At 47.8% G+C, this 21,618-nt stretch overlaps 1 protein-coding gene across 2 annotated transcripts in view; it reads right to left on the bottom strand.

Moving 5' to 3' along the window:
• Positions 1 to 3,180: 3,180 nt before the first annotated feature.
• The window catches only part of LOC124468826 (exostosin-1), a 114,627-nt gene continuing 96,189 nt past the window's right edge, over positions 3,181 to 21,618 (bottom strand). For both annotated transcript variants that reach the window (XM_047021796.1, XM_047021797.1), the window contains 5 exons: positions 21,332 to 21,427; positions 13,271 to 13,360; positions 7,571 to 7,731; positions 5,349 to 5,520; positions 3,181 to 3,933 (listed from right to left, as the gene is read on the bottom strand). In XM_047021796.1, coding sequence (XP_046877752.1) covers positions 3,748 to 3,933; positions 5,349 to 5,520; positions 7,571 to 7,731; positions 13,271 to 13,360; positions 21,332 to 21,427 — 705 coding nt within the window. In that variant the 3' untranslated portion in view covers positions 3,181 to 3,747. The remainder of the gene's footprint in view (positions 3,934 to 5,348; positions 5,521 to 7,570; positions 7,732 to 13,270; positions 13,361 to 21,331; positions 21,428 to 21,618) is intronic.

The raw sequence follows: 21,618 nt of genomic DNA, 5'->3' as shown, positions 1-21,618 counted from the left end.
AAGAGAGACCGCTCATTGGGATTCCTGTCAGGGATATTCTTCTGCCAGTTCCATCTTGTTTGTGAACAAGTACAAGCCATGTTCTAGTATGGCAGAATGGTGAAACACAAGGGGGGGATTCCCTCAGGATTCCCCCCCCTCCCCCCTGTCCCCATGCTTAATAACCTCAGCCGGTTAGGATAGCTGCCTTGCGGAAATTCCAGTTGTGTCTGCAGTGGTCATTCAAAACATTCCAAAACTACTCCTTCAATGTTAACAAAGAGGACTTAACAAGTCTGGGGTTAACAAGGAAGATTAAAGAATCGCAAGGATTTCATCCCTGGTCTTACAGTGAACCCTTTTAGCCCTTGTTTATCCACAGGTCATAACCAAGACTAGGCATGGTCACTTATTGTGTGTCCTAGAGGTGCATCCAGGGCGTATAGCCTGCCTGCCCACCTGTCTTCATCTGCCCACCTGCCTGTCTGTCTGTCTGTCTGTCTGAAAAGGGATGTATGCTTGTTTCTTCTTCCTCTCTGTTAAGGCCGAAATATACTACTCCGTTTTCACGGAGACGGACACAGGGAACGCCCTCTCCGAGCCCTGTCCGTGCCCCTCGGAGAGCTCTACGTGCACCTCCTGATTTTCCTAACTATCCGTCTGCTAGTCCGTCATTTTACGGATATCCCTTGGCTGTGATTGGTCCGCAATTGGTTCCACACACAAAGACGTCATGTGACAGGCTTCAAAGACGTTGCTCCACCTACTTTTCTGGCGGTGAATTGTTTTCAGCAGCACCCACAGCCTTCGGAGTACTATAAATTCAATGAATCCGTCCAACTCCGTTTGTCTGTCTGTCCGTAACGGAGTCGAAGTAGTATAATTCGGCCTTTAGTCTCTCTCTCTCTCTTTCTCTCTCTCTCCCAATCTCCCTCCCTCTTTCTCTATCTTCCCTCTCTCTCTCTCTCTCTCTCTCTCTCTCTCTCTCTCTCTCTCTCTCTCTCTCTCTCTCTCTCTCTCTCTCTCTTCCCTTTCTCTGTCTACCTTACTCTATCTCCCTCCCTTTATCTCTCCATCTCCCTCCCTCCGTCTGCCCTGTTGAGTGATGTCTGCCTGTCCCTGCTCATGATGTGCAGACAGAAGAGTGGAGAGTTTATGTGTCTGAGAGAGTGCGATGTGTGTTGGGGCGTGTGGCTTGACGTGGTTGTGTGTGTGTGTGTGTGCTGAGGTGTGTTGGGAGCAGATATGTCAAAGGGGCTCTGTGTGGCTGGTCCCTCTGAGATGACTGGGCTTGATGTCTGATAGAATTGGCTTTTCCCTCCTGTGGCAGAGACAGACCTGTATATATGTGTGTGTGTGTGTGTGTCTCCTCTCAGGATAACATATTTTGAATGTAGTGACAGTCTGATGAAGGTCAACCTTACATTAACAGAACTGGTGGATGAGGAGAGGAGAGACTAGACGGCAACCAACTGTCATGAAATGTCACTTGTATTTAAACTCAACAGTGTTCACACGGTAAACAGACTCACTAAAACGGCACGAGGTGTTTGACTGACAATCTCATTCTCAATTTCCCCGGTTAAACACAAAATAATTGCCGACACGGTTATATTGTCCGGTTTTAGATTACAGTAATTACAGCAGGTGAATAGATATGCTGTATGGGGGAAGGGGGGGCGGGCAGAGGTGGAAAGAGAAAGAGGAGAGGAAGGAGGAATGAAGAAAGATTGTATAATGAAGATAATGAAAAAATTGATTGTAGGAGGAAGGGGGGGGGGGCGCTTGGGAGATGAGCAGGCAGAGCAGGAGAGAGCGAGGAGAAAAGGAGGAGAGCGGTGGTGAACAAGGAAGGTGGAAAACAGGCAGAGAATAGGGTGACAGGGAGGAGAGCAGGGAGACATGGGGAGGGACAGGGGAGAGAGGGGAGGAGACAGGGGAGAACAAGGAGAGAGGAGAGAGGGGTGGCAGGGGGAGAGGAGAGAGGGGGAGGGGAGAGAAGCCGGAGGAGAGAAAGAAGAAATGCAGAGGGACAGGAGAAGGTGAGAGGGGGGAGGTGGAGGGAGGAGAGCAGAGGGGGGATTGCAAGAAGGAAAGCATCCATAGGACGGAAAGTGAGAGAAAGGTTAGTAAACTCCCTCTTCATGAAAATGTCATTCTTTCTTTCTATTTCTCCCTCTCTTTCTCTCACAAACACACACACACACACACATCCCTACTCATTTGTCAGCACAATATGTCTCGATGTGCAAAGGCTCTTGCTGGTAAGCAGTGATGGGTCAAACAGGGTGCCATGTCACTTACATTTAAACAACCCTGAGACATAAAAGTGAGCTGTTCTGTGTGTGTGTGTGTTTGTCTCTGGCTGTGTGTGCCTGAGTGTGTGTTAAAAGGGAGGTTCTCCTCCTTTGATAGGCTTTGATGAGATGCTTGTTTTCGTGTGCATGTTTTGCATATCCTCAACAGCAGATCGTACCAGTCAGCAGATGGAAGGAAGAAACACAGTATACACGAGCCACATTTCAACATGTTTTATCGGAGATGCTGGGGTGGTGTAACCCGGAGCAGGATGAAGCAAAACTGAAATTACATGTTTCCACTGAAAAAAAAACTCAATCCTAATGAGCCCTGGAAATGAAGCATAGACCGCAACAGATACTGTGTCAGAGATAAAAACGTTATATATAGATCTGAAACGACACACGTCCACTCACGCACACACACACAGGTGTGCACACACACACACACACACACTGATTTACACATAGCAGGCATTAGTGAACCCACATTCTGGCACTGGCCATGGCTTAACTTTCGGATGTCCAGTGCCAGGCTGTGTACCAATCTCGTTGAACAACCTTCCTTCATCCTTTCCTTCACTTGTACTTACTTACTTACTTCAATCCCTGTGTCCTGTGTCCTCCTCATGAACAAAAGTGGATGAGTTTCAACTCCACAACCCTCCTGCCCATTCTGGGATCACCTAGGAAGTCGCATGAGGAAAGGGAGGCGGGGGAACACTTTTGAGACACGACCCCGGTGCAGACGTTGAACTGAAGTCCCCAATTTTTCTTCATTTAGACAACAAACGTCGACAGCAACACCACCACTCTAACTCGGAGATTTAAAAAAAAAAGATAGAGAGAGAGAGACAGACAGACAAACAGAGTGGGAGGGAGACAGAGAGGGAGACAGAGAGGGATAGAGGGAGGGAACCAAGAGAACGAGAGAGGGCAAGGAGGTGGGGAGAGAGAGAACCAGTCGGACAGTAACCGTTCGGAGTGTTTTGAGTTCTCCAGCCGGGTCCAAGACCCTGTGTAGAACCCGGTCTGGCTGTTGCATATTTCAGAATAAAAGTCATACAGATTCTGAATATTGTGTCGGCGTAGTCGGCAGACTGACTTGACTGACGGTGAGAACAGGCTGGTTATAAAAAGGCATTGCTGTTTTTTCAAACGTGAGTCAAAGTGGAGAGGAGGATGCGCAGAGAGGGAGGTTTCAATCACACAACCTCACAGTCCACAGATTGGGCCGTGAATCCAGATTCCACTTCAAGATCCCAAATCTCTTTTACCACAGAGAGATCTGACCCAAGGGGTCTAAGTAAGGTCCAACCCCACCTCCGATGAATAGCTCGTTCGGTCGAGACCCGGTCCGGAGGGGGACAGGCGAACACACACCTCACACACGGTACCTCCCAGGGAGTTCACAAGTGGGTCATCGCACGTGGGTGTCCTCACCCTGTTGTGTGTGTGTGTGTGTGTTTAGTCAGAGCCTCTCAATGTCACGGTATTTCTTCCTCAGAATGGACACCTGGTCTTTGAAGAGCAGGGGGTCCAGTCTAAGCTGGGAGTGGAGCAGAGGCATGAACCCAAACCAGGCGCTGAACGACGTCATACAAGTCTGGCGCTGGGCAAAGTGGTCCGGGTCGGCCCAGCGAGACACCTTTGAACCCTGCAGTGGAAACAGGAAACAGGAAACGCATCAGATGGTGAAGCGTCACAGGGCCTTGCCTCTTTATCTTTTGGGACAGTTGTTGGTTTCATAGTGACAGGCAAGATATGTCAAACTCAGATTAAGGAATTCAAATGATTTTTCACTGTGACTGTCACATAAGGATGCGGGACGCTCAAATACATTTACATTTTACATTTAATCATTTAGCAGACGCTCGTATCCAGTGCGACTTACAGGGACAATCCCCCCCGAGGCAAGTAGGGTGAAGTGCCTTGCCCAAGGATACAACGTCATTTGGCACGGCCTGGAATCGATCTGGCAGCCTTCAGATTACCAGCCCGATTCCCTCACCGTTCAGCCACCTGACTCCCTTTCACTTTCAATGGTACACTTCCTTCCTGCACAATGCCTTTTCAAGTCAGGCTGTGCAGGTTCATTTCTGCAGAGATGGACAGCCTTTTTATTTTCCTCCACAAGGTGAATGCTGTCAGACACAGACGGATAGTGTGGCCCGCTCTATTGCAAGGTTTGCGTCCGATTTTCTGTCCAGACTATGCTCATACAGTAACTATTTGTTTGACTCTGTTAACACCAGAACTCCAAACCTGTGAACTTTAACTAGAGTCTAAGGGAAAAGACCAGCCCAGAAAGATAAAGGCATTGAGAGAGTCTGTGGGAGATCGACTAAGAGAGATGGAGAGAGAGAGAGAGAGAGAGAGAGAGAGAGGTAAAGATAGAGAGAGGAAAATATGGAGAGATGGAGAGAGAAGAAAAGTGAGAGAGACCGAGAGAGAGACCGAAAAGAGAAAGGGAGGAAGAGAGAAAGACAGTGAGGGAGAGAGAGAACATGTAGAGTACAATCTACTGCTTGTTCTCTGCCTTCACAATTAAGACATTAATCACTGGGTCTACTGCCGAGTCATCGTCCTGCTCCGAGCAAGCCCATCAATCACACCTGACGTGGGCTGGCCAGACCTTTCACACACACACACACACGCGCGCGCGCGCGCACACTAATGCACTAGACAGGGGAATCTCCTGGGGCAGACAGAAGGTCAGGGCTTCACTGCTGCACATTCTCCTATCCTCTCATCTCACCTTCTCTGTCTCTCTCTCTCTTTCCCTCTCTCCACCACCTCTGCAGCAATCCTATAACTGCTGATACCCTTCCTGCACCCTGCAACCTCAAACCTTGCATCTCCACACACACACACATACACACACACGTTAGCAATGCTTTTCGAGTGGGAATTCCCATTCAAAATCCAAAACCCCTAAACCTTACCTTAACCCAAACATTTAACCTGAGAAGACGAAAAACAACAGGAATAGTTAAACAAGCCCCCCACACACACACACCAACACACAGACACACCAACACACACACACCAACACACAGACACACACACTACCTGCTGCATCATGGTCTCCTTATACTGTTTCTTCTGGGTGACTTTGATTGGTGGCAGCTTGGTTACAGCCGAGACCAGGAAGTTGAGCAGGATGTCCTCACAGTTGGCCATCTGGTCCACCATGTTGAGGAGGCTGGAGGGAAGGTAGTGGGAGTACAGGTAGTGGTAGTACCTGAACAGAGGAAGGGAGAGGAGAAAGAGAGAGAGACAGGGAGGGGGGGGGGACGCGGGATGGTGAGGAAAAGAGGGAGAGAGATGGAGGAGGGCAGGTCGGGGAGGAGAGAGAGAGAGACAGACGAAGACGGGGGAGAGAGGGAGGAGGGGAGAGTGGGGTGGGGTGGTTAGTTTGACCCACTGTCGTGATAGACAGATTGATACCTAGTTAGACAGGCAGACAGACAGACAGACAGACAAACAGACAGACAGAAAAACAGACAAATAGACAGATAGATAGATAGAGAGGGGGGTAGAAGGGGAGGGAGGAGGGATAGAGAGCAGAGAAACAGCACCAGCCCAGCGGCTCTAGATCACTGTCAGCCTCGTCACCTGCCCGCCCCACCAAGGTCTACCGTCACCTCAGAGCTGTTAGTCTCTAGGGAACGCCCTCTCCGAGCCCTGTCTGTGCCCCTCGGAGAGCTCTACGTGCACCTCCTGATTTTCCTAACTATCCGTCTGCTAGTCCGTCATTTTACGGATATCCCTTGGCTGTGATTGGTCCGCAATTGGTTCCACACACAAAGACGTCATGTGACAGGCTTCAAAGACGTTGCTCCACCTACTTTTCTGGCGGTGAATTGTTTTCAGCAGCACCCACAGCCTTCGGAGTACTATAAATTCAATGAATCCGTCCAACTCCGTTTGTCTGTCTGTCCGTAACGGAGTCGAAGTAGTATAATTCGGCCTTTAGTCTCTCTCTCTCTCTTTCTCTCTCTCTCCCAATCTCCCTCCCTCTTTCTCTATCTTCCCTCTCTCTCTCTCTCTCTCTCTCTCTCTCTCTCTCTCTCTCTCTCTCTCTCTCTCTCTCTCTCTCCCTCTCTCTCCGTTTGTCTCGTTCTCGCCGTTTGTCTGGGCACAGAGTCCTTCCAGAGAGCCAAACTGTGTGGTGCCAGGCGGCCTCTCTCACTTCCTCCTCCACACTCTCTCTGTCTGCTGTGTGTGCGTGTGTGTGTGTGTGATGTATGTCCCGTTGTCAGTAAAAGTGTCAGTCTGGTCATTCCTCAGGTCCAAACCATCACAGTGAGACAGGGATGTCTCTCTTTAGGCTGACAGCTAACATCAACACCCCCCCCCCCCCCCCCGCCCCCTCTGCCTCCCGCCCCCTCCTCCCCTCAGTCTCTCGGCAGCTAATCACCCGGACGTGTTAACGAGCTGATCTGATTGGACGCTTCTTGGTACCAGCCTATTCCCAAGACGAATGCATCTGGCCAAAAAAGAGACACAGACACACATACAGTACGCACACACAGTACACATGCCCTCACGCGTGCAAAGACACACACAGACACGCTGCAGAGTCACTGTGGAGTCTCTAACAGCACCAGCCGACTGTGATACCAGCTCAATACCTCAGCCCTCACAGCCTGGATGGTATCCAGCTCACCATAAAAGACTCAAAGAATAAAATAGGCACTTTGAGAGCCACAACAATAGAACAATGGAAAACGACAAGGCAAGCTGTTTATCTTCAACTGGCCGGAAACAACGGGACTTCAAATCTCCTGCGAGCGGAAAAGACAGCTCTATTCAATTTGCTGCTTGGCTTAATGCTCTCTGCATTGCTCTACCGTGGCGCACACATTGGCGCTTTCTTGTCAAGTCTATTAGATAGCAAAGGGGGGGGGGGGGGGGGGGGGGGGGGGTTAAACCCCCTCCCTCGTGCCACCCCTCAGTTTAGATCTCCTTCTATTATGCTTATAAAACAGAAGACGTCTCTGCTGAGAGACGAATGCAAATGTTCAGCAGGGGTATCGTTTCTCACAGACGCACACACGGGGCCAGGACAGAAGTATCAGCCGTGTAACATCACTTGACTTTACATTGGTCATGGTAAGGCCCAAGCAGCGCTGACCGGCAAACATTTTGGGGAGTAACACTTACGGCAGTTAGAAGCCATTCTAGACGAGACAGGCAGGCATTGGGTAGAGAAGTAGGGGAAAGTAGGCTGTTCGGGACATGAGGCCTGTTAGGTAATGACATGAGGCCTAGCGTGTGGGTCTACTTGCCTGTGGTAGAAGGCTGCCCCGGTCAGCACCATGGAGTATTCGTTGGTCCACTTGGAGGTGTAGCTCCAGCGGGATCTGGTGTTGTCCCAGTAGTGGCTCCGGGCGGGGTAGCCCACAATGCGCTCTGGGAAACTCTGCCACACGCTGAAGGCAAAGTCCACCTGGGGGCAGGGAAAGAATGGATGTTTCAGAGGGTATGAATGAGAGGATCATTTGCAATACTCGAAACCACACACACGCATGGAACTATGTCCCAGAGATTAAACAGCTTTGCTTGAGCCCCTGTGTCAGACATGACCCATGTTCCAGGTGTTCCATGGGTGACCAGAGGATCTGAGGAAGCGGGAGGTAGTGGTAGATCTTCTTCCTCCATACACCTGTCTGTCCCCTCTGCCCGTCTCACCACCATGGGGAGTAGAGCATTCAGCCGCTCTGCTCCCCGTCTCTGGAACTCAGTACCACCCCAACTCAGACACATTGATTCATTCCTGTTCCAGGTATGACCTTTGTGTAAATACTACCAAAGCATGGGCCCAGGTTTCAGGGTCAGGTTTAGCACATGCATTCTTCTTCACACTGAGGGCTTGGTTCGCCTGCACCACTCCACCTAGTTCAACCACATCGTTTTGGTAATATTGCCTTGAGGAATTATGTCTGTCTAAGTAGTGTGACAGAGAAGGGCTTGTCTACCAGACAGGTTGTGTGTGATAGCGTGATCGAGGTGAGCCTGTCTACCTGACAGGATGTTACCGGCTCAATTCATGATCTGTCACAGCTAATTATGTCTCCTGGGATGAAAATGGACAACAGACTAAGGGTTAGTAAGCACGAGTGGAGGGATGAGAAAGAAAAGGGGCGGGGGAAAGTGTAGGAAAAAGGAAAAGATGAAAGGGAAGGGGGAAAAAAGGGGGAGTCAGATGGCTGAACGGTGAGGGAGTCGGGCTAGTAATCAGAAGGTTATCGGATCGATTCCCCACCGTGCCAAATGACGTTGTGTCCTTGGGCAAGGCACTTTACCCTACTTGCCTCGGGAATGTCCCTGTACTTACTGTAAGTCGCTCTGGATAAGAGCGTCTGCTAAATGACTAAATGTAAAATAAGGGGACAAAGGGAGCGGTATACACTGAAGAAGGGGGTCGCCATGATGGGAAATGATCTCCCACAGGCTAATAGACAGGGCTGTGTAGAAGGGGTCTCTCTACCTAGAGATCCGCTGAGAAGGATCCTAGACACATGTCCCCTGTCCTGGAGGTCTCGCCTCATGACTCAGCGATGGAGATGTCTACACAGATAACAGCTCATCTGCCACGCAGCAGGTCCCATCTGACAGACGGCCCGCTGCATTCAGGCTTTAGAAGCGGAAGGAAAAGCCCTCTTTCCGTGTTAAATGGCTCGGATCGTATTGTTGCTGAGTGGCCGTCTCCAGGCCGTGTTCAGGCTGGACCTTCGTGGTGGGATATCATACGAGTTCCCTCGAGATGATGCTGTTCAAACAGTAATAAGTGTCTGGTGTTGTAAGGGGAGGTCAGAGCTTATGTGCGGGTGTGTGTTTGTTTGAGTGTATGAGAGTGTGTGTGCGTGTCTGTGTTTGTGAGTGAGTGTGTGTTTGAGTGTATGGGAATGTATTTGAGTGTATGAGAGTGTGTGTGAGTGTTTGAGTGTATGGGAATACGTGTCTGGTGTTGTAAGGGGAGGTCAGAGCTTCTGTGTGTGTGTGTGTGTGTGTGGGTGAGGGAGTGTTTGTTTGAGTGTATGAGAGAGTGTGTGTGCGTGTGTGAATGAGCGTGTCTGTGAGTGAGTGTTTGAGTGTATGAGTGTGTGTGTGTGTGTTTGAGAGCATGGGAATGTGTGTGTGAGTGTGTGTGAACAAATACGTGTGTGTGCGTGAGTGTTTGTTTAAGTGTATGGGCGTGTGTGTGAGTGTGTGTCTCAGAAACATTTATATTCTTTAGCGTATCATCTCTTTCTTCTCGCAGAAATGTAATCAGGGGATTAATGAGATGAAACTATGTAATTATGAGCTCTGTCCAGTCGATATTCCATATATTTACTTAATATGAAAAATCCTATTTAATATGCTCCCTCTGTCTCGCTAACACGCACGCACACACACCCCCACACACACGTACACACACAGACACACACACCTACTCTTCCCCTTCGGATAGACACGTTGCAGCTCTTCTCAGCAATAACACTACCCGTGTTTAAAGGGTGATTACGTAGATAGATTATTAAGCAGTCGAGGGATTTGTTGCTGCTGGTTACAGAATTCACCCGGGCGACAGACTGAAGGGAAGTTCTCTGCATTTTAGAAAAGGGCCTCATAAAAGTTTTGTGACACGAGCGGGGTAATCTCGCCTCGCTATAAAACTTAAGTGGAGGCTCTTGGAAGGAAAAGGTGAAAATGTACTTGCTTTAATGAATTAAACATCAGATGTCTGAATCATACATAGGCAGCCCTGATTCGGGAGCGGCGTCACAATCACAATACATTATAGATACAGTCTTTACTCACTACAACCTTTTGGGGTTCTTTGGGAGTGTGGAGTACCTAGTAGCACAGTGGTTGTGTGTGTGTGTGTCACACCTTTATTGCATCCGGAGGCCAGAGCCTTCTCCAGCCTTCGTTCGAGGCTGATGTCAACTGGGGATGATCACAGCGAAAAGGTGAAGACTCCAGTCAAAGGGCGTTTGGAATCCTTTCAGCCAGGTGATTAGTCATGTGACTGGATGAGTCTCACAAGTGTGGGAGTATCATGTGCTCTCATTGGCTTATTCGTTGGTTCCATGACATTAGACAGGCTCAGCCCAAAGAGGGATACGGAACTGAAAGCATTTTCAGAACTGTAGCTATATTCATAAACAGCAGCCTGTGGAACAAATGTCCCTGTTCTGCTGTTGGAAGTACCTCATCCGTTAAAAAAGTTAATTGCACAGCTATTAGTTTCTACAAGGTTTGAAATGCATTACATCTAAACGAAGACAAATCACAAGCTTCACCAACTGTAACTGGCTTACCGTATATTTGTGTTCCAGTATTTCATTAGGTAAAGAACCATTATTTCCTATTGTACCACATAGATTAAAGCCTTACCGCAGTAGCCTGGGTTCGAAACCGGCCAGTCCATTTCCTGCATGTCATCCTGTCTTTCTACACAGTCCACTCCCCCACCAAACGAAAAAGAACCAGTATGTCAAACAGTACACAACCCACATCTCACACAAATGCATCACAAGTGGTCAATATTGGAAGGACATTGTTTAGGTATTTGACAAATCTACAGGACACAATTGACTTCACATTTCCTGTAATCAGAGGTGTGGTCTACTCGACAGGCAGGCATAAGCCCAACGTTCCATTTCCAGTGTCAGCTCTATGAAATGACATGTGATACATGAGTGGAGGGTGATAGCACCTGGGAAGTAAGTGACTTGGTACATTGAGTCTTCCTGCTACTTTGGACTACACCACTTCCTGGAATGGAAGGATCGAATGAAAAACGAATGAGCTGCCCAGAGAGAAATGCCTTGGGGTACCCGCACACTCAGAACTCCCCTGATACGGACATCAAAGGAACCAGGAACCAACAGAACTGATCCCTTCCTGAGACCAAAACTCAGCAGTTCCGGGCTCAACCGTTATCACTCCCGCTGTCTCAACCCTGTCCACACACTGACCAATCGGACGTCATTAAAAACAACAAGTACTTCAGTCAGAAAGCTGGCCCTCCGGCCTCCAGCCTCACCTCAGCCCCTGACTTCAGTCTCTGTCAACAGGAGCCGGAGGAGGGCCCGAGGCCGGCTGGCTGGGGTGAGGCTGAATCAAAAGTGACGGTGTAATGATCATGGAGTAGGGAGGCGTGAGAGTGGCTTCAGTCGGGAGGAAACGCGGACGGCTTTCACAAAGCTCCTGAATGCCTGAAACGACACATGCCTTCGCTATTTTCCCTATGCGCACGCCTGCACTTCGGCATACACATGAGCACGCATGGACACACATGCACACGCATACACAAGTTTGTTTTACTTTGCTAGTGCGAACTACATGTAACAATTCCCGTTGTGTTATCTCTCACCCCTAACCACAACCCTTAATGTCATTTAAACCCGAACATGAATTCTAACCCAAACTCTAAAACCCTCTAGAAGAAGCACTTAAAGTTATGTCCCCACAAGCTCAATTTCTTCTTAGTTTACTGACCTTGTGGGTGAGTAAAACAAGACCACACACACACACACTCCTGGGCAGTAAGCACATGCTTATATGCCTTTCATCACGGTGCTTGTGGAATTGGCTGCAATGGCTGACAGATGTGAAGGCAGGTGATGAGTGAGAGAGAGATGTAAAGAGAGAGAGCGATAGAGTGGGGGGGGGCAAGAGAGGAGAAAAGAGAAAGGGATCCAGCGAGAGACAGCGAGAGAAAGGAAGAAGGAGAGCGAGAGAAAAACTGCCAGGGAGAAAGGATGGGGAAGGGAGAGAGGGAGGCAGGGAAAGGCGGGGAAAGTGGGTGCGAGAGAGAACGAGGCGGCGAAAACGTGAGAGAACGGAGAGAAGGATGATGCGCCAGAGAGAAAGAAGAAGAAGAGAGAGAGGGCCCGTGACGGCTTGGGCTGCTGGTCTGCTGAAGTCTCTGGTGACTCAATGACATTAACGATTAAAACGGCCAGTGATTTACCTTTAAAAGCTGCAATCAACTCCTACACAGCAGGAGAAGTGGCTCGTTCTGGTCTGTGCTTTGTTACTGAATGGAAGAGGAGGAGGGGGGGGGGTTCTAACACGATAAGATCAATATGGATAACTGGTTGTCAATAGTGTAACAGCTCATGTCAATATTGATGGGAAATGTATAATCACTGAGGACAGAATCAGGAATGGTGTTTTTGAGTTTGAAAAATAAATTAATGGCTGAATTGATTGAGCAAGGTTGTACCATAAATCGTTAATTATAATGGTGCTCCAGCAGCAGTAAACAGGGCTGTACAATTGAACTAGGAGTCTGAAAGGTTCCATTTAGAATTCTCTCTCAGTAACAATACCCTGTAATTAGATTCTGCGGGGAAAAGCAATTAAAAACAGTTTTAGAGTCTTGCTGATTCTGCAGTGCGCAAATTTCATATAGGGACTAATTGAATGCAAGAAAAAGGAGAATTCGATTGGACAGAACGCCTGTCCGGGTAAAGGAACCACCCTGCTTATAGAGTAGCGACCAACACCACACTGTTCTGCATGAGAGAGGATCATAAACAATCAACAAGGTTCCTCTACAGAAAAGAAAAGACTTCGGATTGGTGGGAAAGATCAAAGATGTTGGAGACAAGTCGCGTGGTGTCACGCAGCAGTGACAGAGCAAGCAGCAAGGTCAGTTTGTGAGAGGTTACCTTGGTCTTTAAATAGGCCGCCATTTTTTTAATGGTGGTGAATGTGTTTGGATGAAACGTAATATGACCCATCGCTTTGAAAGCCAGCCCATGTCCACTTCTCTGGGTGGGGGGGGGGGGGGGTTTGGTCAAAAGGAAAGATCATTAAGCTGCATTTTGTCTCCCCAGATGCCTGTGACCCCACATCCTGTTTCCGGTCCGTGAATCAACAAAAACATGCAGCGAACTCTCATCATAACGTTGTGTCCTGGAGGCAACGCTTGGTCGGGTTGACAGATTACAACGTCCTTTATTGGCTGACAGAATCTGAAGTCTTACCTCATTGGTTGAAAGGACAGAGTCCTCGTCCAGACTGAGGACAGCATCTGTTAGGATGACATCATGAGGAAAGAAACGACTGTTCATGGTCTGAGGGAGGGAGAGATGGAGAGAAAGAGAGACGAAAAGAAAGATAAATTAGTCAAATGGGTTTACCCCAGTCAGTGGGAGTACTCAAGCTAGGTGGATGAGTACATGGACTTGGCAGATGACTACTCTGGCTAATTGGATGAATACTTGGGTTACGAAGATGAATACATTTCAGGTGAATTCATTAAAGGGGTCATTTACTGATTGTATAGGGTATTTCACACTGTTCCTTAAGGTCTCTGAATAGGGTATGTAACATTGGTTGGGCTGAAAATGGCCCGGGTGCTGTTCTATGCGCCCTAATGCACCCTCTGAAATAGTCCTGGAATAAAATGAGAGATTTTCTCCCTTTTATGGTATGCTCATGAAGCTCATGCGAGCTGATTGGTTGGTTTACAACGAATGAAGCAACAGAGCAAAGACGCAACACGGCCAACCGCACTCACTGAAACATCGAAGGTGGAGGCTTGAAATAAAAACGTACAAATAAATCTGTTGTGTCTACAACACTGTTTTCAACCTTGTTTTCAACGGATTGACTAGATCTAGCTATAATTTGAAATGATAACTTTAGTTGTTTCCACTTCTGTTGTCGAATCTAATGGGATCGACTTGGGTGGGTAACATTACAACTGAGCAACCTAACTATCGTGATTCAACTCAGATTCAGTTAGGTATCTTGCTAACTAGTAAAAAATAACCTGACAAAGATCTGGACAAACATGCATCGTGAATTGTAGATTAACATGTAACATGGGTTATTTATTCGAATGAAACACAGTCAGGAACATGAAATAACACGTAAGCCCCATTGCCAATAAACAAAATCATCACACATTCTACCTATGTTAGATACAGGATACGTTAGCATTGCTAATAACTGTTAGCAACGTAATCATACTACGGCTTGCAGTTGTGATGCACATAAGGTCAGTGCAGCACCTGTTTTTTTTTGTGATGTCACAAATGTGGATTTTTGGAAACCGCTCATTTTACAGCAGCAGTTTCAAATTGTGAAATTTAGATTGGAAAGAGGTGTCATTGGACTTTGAGATTCACTGTATATTCATTTTACAAACCGAACTGTCGTTATTCAACTATAACAAGGTCATCTCAGTTTTGCAGTCAATGACCCCTTTAATGAGAGAGTCTGTCCAAGTGCAGACATACCCTCCTCTCCTATTCCTCCTGTCACGAGTCAACTGAATTCAAATGGGCGTCATTGGTAAACTCTTGTAAAAATCAACAGATAACACTGGATAAATTAGACACACTGTGTGAGTTTTCTTCTCAGAGGACTAAATCGAACATTTTATCCATTGGTTGCAACTGAACTCTTGATAACCATGTCACGCACTTTCATCTTGTTCAGACTGAAATACAAGTCTGCTTTTCTTCCTTCTGGTTCAACAGCTTCAGTCAGAGGAATTACATTTCTTTGCTTTTCTATGGAACTTAAGCCCGCTCCTCCAAAGTACACCTGGGGAGCTCGTCCTCACCCAAGGACAAGTCATTGCAAACAGGAATTGACCTCTCTGCAGATGGGATTTAGTCCTGAAGGAGGCTGAGGGCCAGACCAATTTGAAGCTTAGTAGAACCTATGCTAATATAGCAGTCATGGCTGCTTCTTTGATTCTCCATGTAAGTGATACAGTAGGCCCACTGTATTTGAAATGACAGGTGGCAAAACCGTTCTCCCTGTCTGTGTCTGTCTAATGGTCTCTCTCTCACTCCCTTCTCCTCTGTCTCACTCTCTCTATTCCCCTCTCTGTTGCTCTCTGTGTCAATTCCTCTCTCTCCCCACTCTCTCCATCTCTCCCCATCTCTCTCCCTACTCTGTCTCTCTTCCCATCTCTCTCTCTCCCTGCCTCCATCTCTCTTCTTGCTCCCTTCAACTGTTTCTCTTTCTTCTCTCTCTATTTCCCCCCGTCTCTATCCCCACTCTCTCTCCCTCCATCTCTTTCTCTCCCTCTTCTCTCTCCCTCCCTTCCTCCCTCCCTCCATCTCTCTCTCTCTCTTTCCCTTCATCTCTTTCTCTTTTTCCTCTCTCTATTTCCCTACATCTCTCTCTCTCCTTTTCTTCTCGTATTTGCTCTTCTCTCCCTCTCTTCATGTCTCCCTCTCTCTCCCCATGATTGGTGTTGCAGTTAGCTTGGCTGCAGTGTGCTCTATCCTCTGGTATTAGAGAGAACACCCTTCTGAGGAAGTCAGCTGTCTGTGCTAGCAGTCGTCTGAGAGGCCATCACTGTAATCCCCCTCAACTGTCTCCCTGGGAGGGCTCGAACGCACGCACCCACACACACACACGCGTACATACACTCATGCACATATGCATACACGCACACACATACTCAAATGCACGTACCACCACCATCCTTCCACCACACACATATAAACTCATACTCACAAATACCTCACCATTCAAGCCCCGTCACTCTTAAATCCTCTGATGCCTAGCCCCAGAGGATTATATGCCCACTGAATAACCATCTCCCTCCTTCCACCCCCGTGGTCCTAGTCCCTCAAACCTATAGGATCATTACATGAAGGATGAGACATATCGATTGATTGCCGTTGAGCCTTTGCATATTTTGTTCCAAGTAAAAAGCTGGGGCTAGCTTTGGCTCACTGAATGCGTAACAGTGAATGGAACAATTGGAATAATTTGGTCTCTAAGTAGATTTACGTGTCTGTCGTTGGTTGTCATGACATCTGAATGTTTGTGTTCAAGGAATAAATTACTAATATTAAAGACTTTTGTGTTCAGGCATAAATTAGCAAAAAAAAGTTATAGTTTTTAAATAGGGTTAGGGTTACAATATATACCACTATGAATTTGACTGGAATAAAGATTGTTCTAAAACAAATTGTGTAGTTCTTTTGCAATGGTGCAGATTACTTGTTGGATTAATTGTAACTTGTTTTGTTTGTGTGGATTTAATAAGAAATCAAGCATTGCAAGGGTACAAAGTTTACTTTTAATTTGGGAAAGCACACATTCTACTGCTACTATTGCATTTTCATGGGATATCATATGGGGTGAAGAGCTGGTTTGGAAGTGTGAATCATTCTTAAGGAACACTAGCAATGTTTCTCTAATTTTCACACCTAACACCCTAGCCGGCCCAACAACAGTGTGACTACCCCCATATATGGAAATATCACATCCCTTTACCACCAGTACTGTACCTTTCACTCCTGAATACAACACTACAAATAAAAGGGTATCAAATTGTGTATTGGCTCAAAATGTATTTAATCTAAATGTACTGGCCCAACAGCCTTGACTAGAAAGTACTGTAGTGCAGGTGGTAACGAGTTAGCAAGGTTCACATGTACTTGTAAAAATGGTACCCTAATAAATAATGGAAGAACAACGCGAACGGAAGATAATAAAGGAACAAGGTTATTAATGGACATAAAACCCACAAAATACACAATATCATAAAAATAAACAGAACAATCACCCTCTTCTGCTGAGAATCAAATCCTGCAGTTTAATTTCCGTCTTTCACTACAATATTTACCGTGCTGGGAGGAAAGTACTTAACACCTCTTGCATTCTCTTTTGTCAACCACAATTTGTGCTACAGCAGCATCAGTGTGTGTGTGCGTGCGCGTGTTTGAGTATGCGTGTGTGTGTGTATTTTACGTTCACAGTGCAGTGTGTGAGTGTCATAGCCCGGAGTCCCAACAAAACATCATCACTCTCTTATCAATAGCATCACACAGTAATTAATTTTGGGAACCATCAAAACAATTACACCACAGAACACCAGCCATCTACAGTCCCCCCACTAACACGGCACACTAAATGGTATTTAATTTAGCTGAGCACTGCACTTTGCATTTAGGTATCGCATTAGTTAGTCACAGAGAGTGTGTGTGTATGTGTGTGTGAAGGTGGGGGGGGGGGTTAGTTGGTAATTGTGCTTGTGTCTTCTAGCAGTGTGTGTATCCGTGTTCTGGAATGCTGGTGTTAATCATGGTAACCAGATGGTACAGTGTGTTTTGTATTATTTATAAATGGCCCCACCAATCAAGAAACCTAAAGATTATTTATCTATTTGACCTGCAGTCCTGATTCTCAGTTTCACGTACGTGCGCACAAGCACACACACATATGTAGATACTATACCTTCAGGATTTGTCTGTCTCATAGATATGGTACAGACAGCCCCAGTCAGAATATCTTCAGGGAGCATTTGTCCTTCAACCTATCAGTCCCTCCTCTCCCCCCATCGTTCTTTTTCATCCTCTTTCTTTCGCCGTGCTTACACTCTGCCTGCACTCTCCCATGGTCATTTTCTCCCTCACTGGTCTCTGTCCTTCCCCTTCGCTGCTATCCATGCATCGTCCTTCCGGGCTCAAGATAAAGATGCGCCCACACTACCCCAGGCATGACGCTTATCTCTCTCTCTCTTTCTTCCTCCTTCCCTTCCTCCACCCCTCCATCTCTCTTTCCCTCCATCTCTCTCACGACTCCTGTCACCTCAAGGAGAATCGTTGGAGGGATCCACAGGCCGTCCGTTCACGACAAATCAACCTCCATCTGTAGTCTAGCAGTTTCCACCACCCAGAAGCAGCCAGGCCATCTGTCCAGGGCCTCACACTCTCAGACCTGCGCGGCTGTTCATGGAAGAGGAAGTGTCTGCTGTTGGACTTTTGCGCTCAGCCTGACCCTCTGACCCCGCACCTAGTTTGAACCCAACAAAACAACCCTGCAGATTGGTTATCCATTGATGTGTAATACTGTCCTGTCGCTCTGAGGGCTGGAGGGGTTTGGTGAGGACAGGCTCATGCAGAAAACACAATGGTGTCTGCCTGTCTCACGTCTCACACAGAAAATATAGTGTTTGTCTGCCTGTCTCACCACTCACTCACATAGCACGGTGGTGTCTGTCTCACCTCTCAGCAGGGAACACAGTGGTGTCTGCCTGTCTCACCTCTCAGCAGGGAACACAGTGGTGTCTGCCTGTCTCACCCCTCAGAAGACACAGGAAAGGGGTCGGCCTAACAGGTCGGACGCAAGGACGGTTGCCGCTAATTTGATTATCCGGCCTCAGTGCCCCATGCTCCCTTCTGATGAGACATCCTGTAATCTGTGTGTGCGTGTATGTGCATGTGTGTATGTGTGTGTGTGTGTGTGTATGTGTGTGTGTGCGTGTGATGAAAATAACCGTCAGAAGAGGAGGGGGGATAGAGAGGTGTTAATGAGCATCACTCTGGAGGAGCACACGCACCCTGCCACCACCCACACGCAGCTGTGCCGTCACGCGCATACACACACACACTCCAGCACACGCACACACACACATAAACACCTCACCAGTCAATGCAGTGTTTAATTACCAGCCAGCGGGCAAGTTGGACAAGTGGTCGAGTGGAAGACAGTGAGAGCCAGAGAGCAGGGACAGTGATATGATGTCAGCGAGAGCGATAGAGAGAGAGAGTGATGGAGGCAGACGGAGGGAGAGAGAAGGAGAGAGACCGAGTCAGAGACCGAGAGGGAGAGAGGGAGAGAGAGAAAAGGAACCTATGCGCCAGAGTACACCGTCAAAGCAGGTCAGGCTAATTAGCCTCGCATGGCAGGAACACGACGAGGGGAAGTACCGTCGGACGGGTGGCGTTTCCTGGCGGAGGAAACAAGAGCGGATCTATAGGTAGGCGTTAATGGAGGGAAGCCTGACACCCTGCCCGGGTCTGATTAGTTCCAAGAGAGGGAGGGAGAGAGGGGGGGGAGAGGGGGGGGGGGGGTAGAGGGGGGAGAGAGGGGGGGGGGGAGATTGAGACGGGGGGGATAAGAGAGAGAGGTGGGGGGCGATAGAGACATAAAGAGAGAGGGAGAAGGAGAGAGGTGAGAGGGAGAGAGATATAGAGAGGGAGTGAGAGAGGGACAGAGAGAGACAGGGGAGGAGAGGCCGGGGCGAGGGAGCGATAAAGAGAAGAGGGTCAAAAATATTGACCAAGTGGAGAGATGAACCAAGTGGAGAGATGAACCAAGTGGAGAGAAAAAAGGAAAAAGGCGAGATAGAGAAAGGGCTAAAAGAAGGAAACTGAACGAAAGAGCAGAGAGAACTCTGTTCCTCAAGGTCCTGTCAGCGAGGCCTGTGCTGAACCCACATCTCAAACATTGCTTGCTCACAACACTGCAGGACTCTCTCTCACACACACACATAACAGACATAACTCCCCGGTCACTGTAGCTACTCCACCACACCATCACGGTAGAGCAGATTTACCCTTCCACAGATTTGGGGCTAGCATACTAATGCACAATAAGCAGAGCCCCTCTCCGCAGACAGACACGGGGTAATTGTTTTAAGCATACATTGGCCTCGAGAGGAAGTAAACAATCGAGGAGCGTAGTCCAGATAATAGAATGGGTCTGCTTTGCTACACAGCTCACAGCTCCCCTAACAGAACCTAATCACCCTGCAGCATTTTACACACAAGATGGGGGACGGCCAAGGAGAAACACAAAGACACACACTGGACAGACACCGGTACAAACGGTTCCAAGTACTTCCTCTCCAGGTAGTTCTCTGGATTCTGGCTAATTTGACTGTTTAGCTCGGCGTCTCGCAACTGATATTGTTCAGGGACAGAGTGTGTGCGTGTGTGTGTGGAGTTTACTGCGTGTACCAGATGTTTGGGCTGCATAAAATACTCTGGGCGGGTAATTACAGGCCCACAGACGCCTTTTTCGCCGAAAAGCTGTTTACCAGAGGAGAGGAAACTCATTCTTCTCCATTGTTGCATTTACATCAAACAAACACAATCAATTAGGGTCCGTGCCACTGGGTTTAGAGGGCTGCGATGATGTTGGTTAGGCGTTATGGGGAAAGAGAGAGAGAGAAAGAGAGAGAAAGAGAGAGAGTGATAGAAAAAGGCAATAATACGGATGACTAGTCAGCTGTACTTTCTGTCTTTTTACCAGGGAAGGAACAACCCTCTCATGTGTTTTACAGGTAAGTCAGTGACTCAACTTTCAAGGGATCGCGTGTGAAAGGGAGCAAAAGAGAGAGAGTAGAAAGAGAGTAGAGAGAGAGAGACAGGTTAAAGAGAGAGAGAGAGAGAGAGAGAGAGAGAGAGAGAGAGAGAGAGAGAGAGAGAGAGAGAGAGAGAGAGAGGAGGAGGGAAAAAAGTAAAGGAGATATTAGTCCCATCCCAAAAGGACATGACATCATGCGGGACCTTCCCGAATGAGAATCCCCAAAACCGAGGTGCAGAGGCAACCGAGGATCAGATCAAAACAATCACGAGGGTAACCCTCAGAGGGGGAGGTAGGAGTGGGGCGTGCCGGGTTCGGAGAATGTCTACCGTCTCAAATCACTAGCTTAGCAGTTTCAATCCAGAATTCTGATTGAAAACACATTGGAGCCAGGGCGAGTGTGTGCTTGTATCCAGTTCACCACATTTACCTTCTTTTAGAGGCAGATAAACGATAAATATATCACCAAGTCTGCTTCACGCTTGACAGTGTGGAATCAAATGCCGATATCATTCGACCAAGTACAACTCCAGTGTGGGTCACTGAGGTAAAGTGTGTGTGCCGTTCCTAGTCGCTAACACCTGTGATATGCATGAACACCTGTATGGTCTGTATGGATAGCTGTGTCTCTTCATGTTAACCTCTAACAATTGGATTGGAAGGTCATGTGACTGTCGTGTGAAGGTGTATGTGTTGACAGATACAGTGGCCCTCACCCTGTGCATTTAGAATATATTTACAACTTCCCCCCTAGTTGTGTTGGGGGGGGTTGGTTATACAAGTGCAGTGCAGCTCATCCAATTGACGCTACACGAGACATTGCATTTCCTTGGGTCCTGAGAGATACACACGATTTTCGACTTCAGACAATGCGCGGTTGTAGCGAAAATCGTGCCACAGACACACGCACAGACACGCACAGATTGCTGCCTAGGATAATAGTGTTATGTCACTAACGAGCAGTGTGGTGAGATCACCTTGGTCTGTCCCTCGATGACACTGAGAGGCACACTGGTAGAGGGCCACTTGTTCCTGGGTGGTAAAGGCTTGTCACAGTTCCACAGCACCACGACCTGCAACACACACCACACACACACCGATACAAGTTCACACACACACCCACACACAAGAAGGTTCACCTCTGTGGACTGGAGGACATGGTTGTGTGTTTGTGTGCAAATGTGTGGGCCGAATGACACATTTCAAACATGAGTCGTGTGGTTGTTCCAGATGAAGCGTTCCAGGAGCAGGTTAGCAACAGCGG

This window comes from Hypomesus transpacificus, chromosome 6 (assembly GCF_021917145.1).
Source record: "Hypomesus transpacificus isolate Combined female chromosome 6, fHypTra1, whole genome shotgun sequence".
Taxonomy (NCBI): domain Eukaryota; kingdom Metazoa; phylum Chordata; class Actinopteri; order Osmeriformes; family Osmeridae; genus Hypomesus; species Hypomesus transpacificus.
This window is presented reverse-complemented; position numbering and strand designations above follow the sequence as displayed.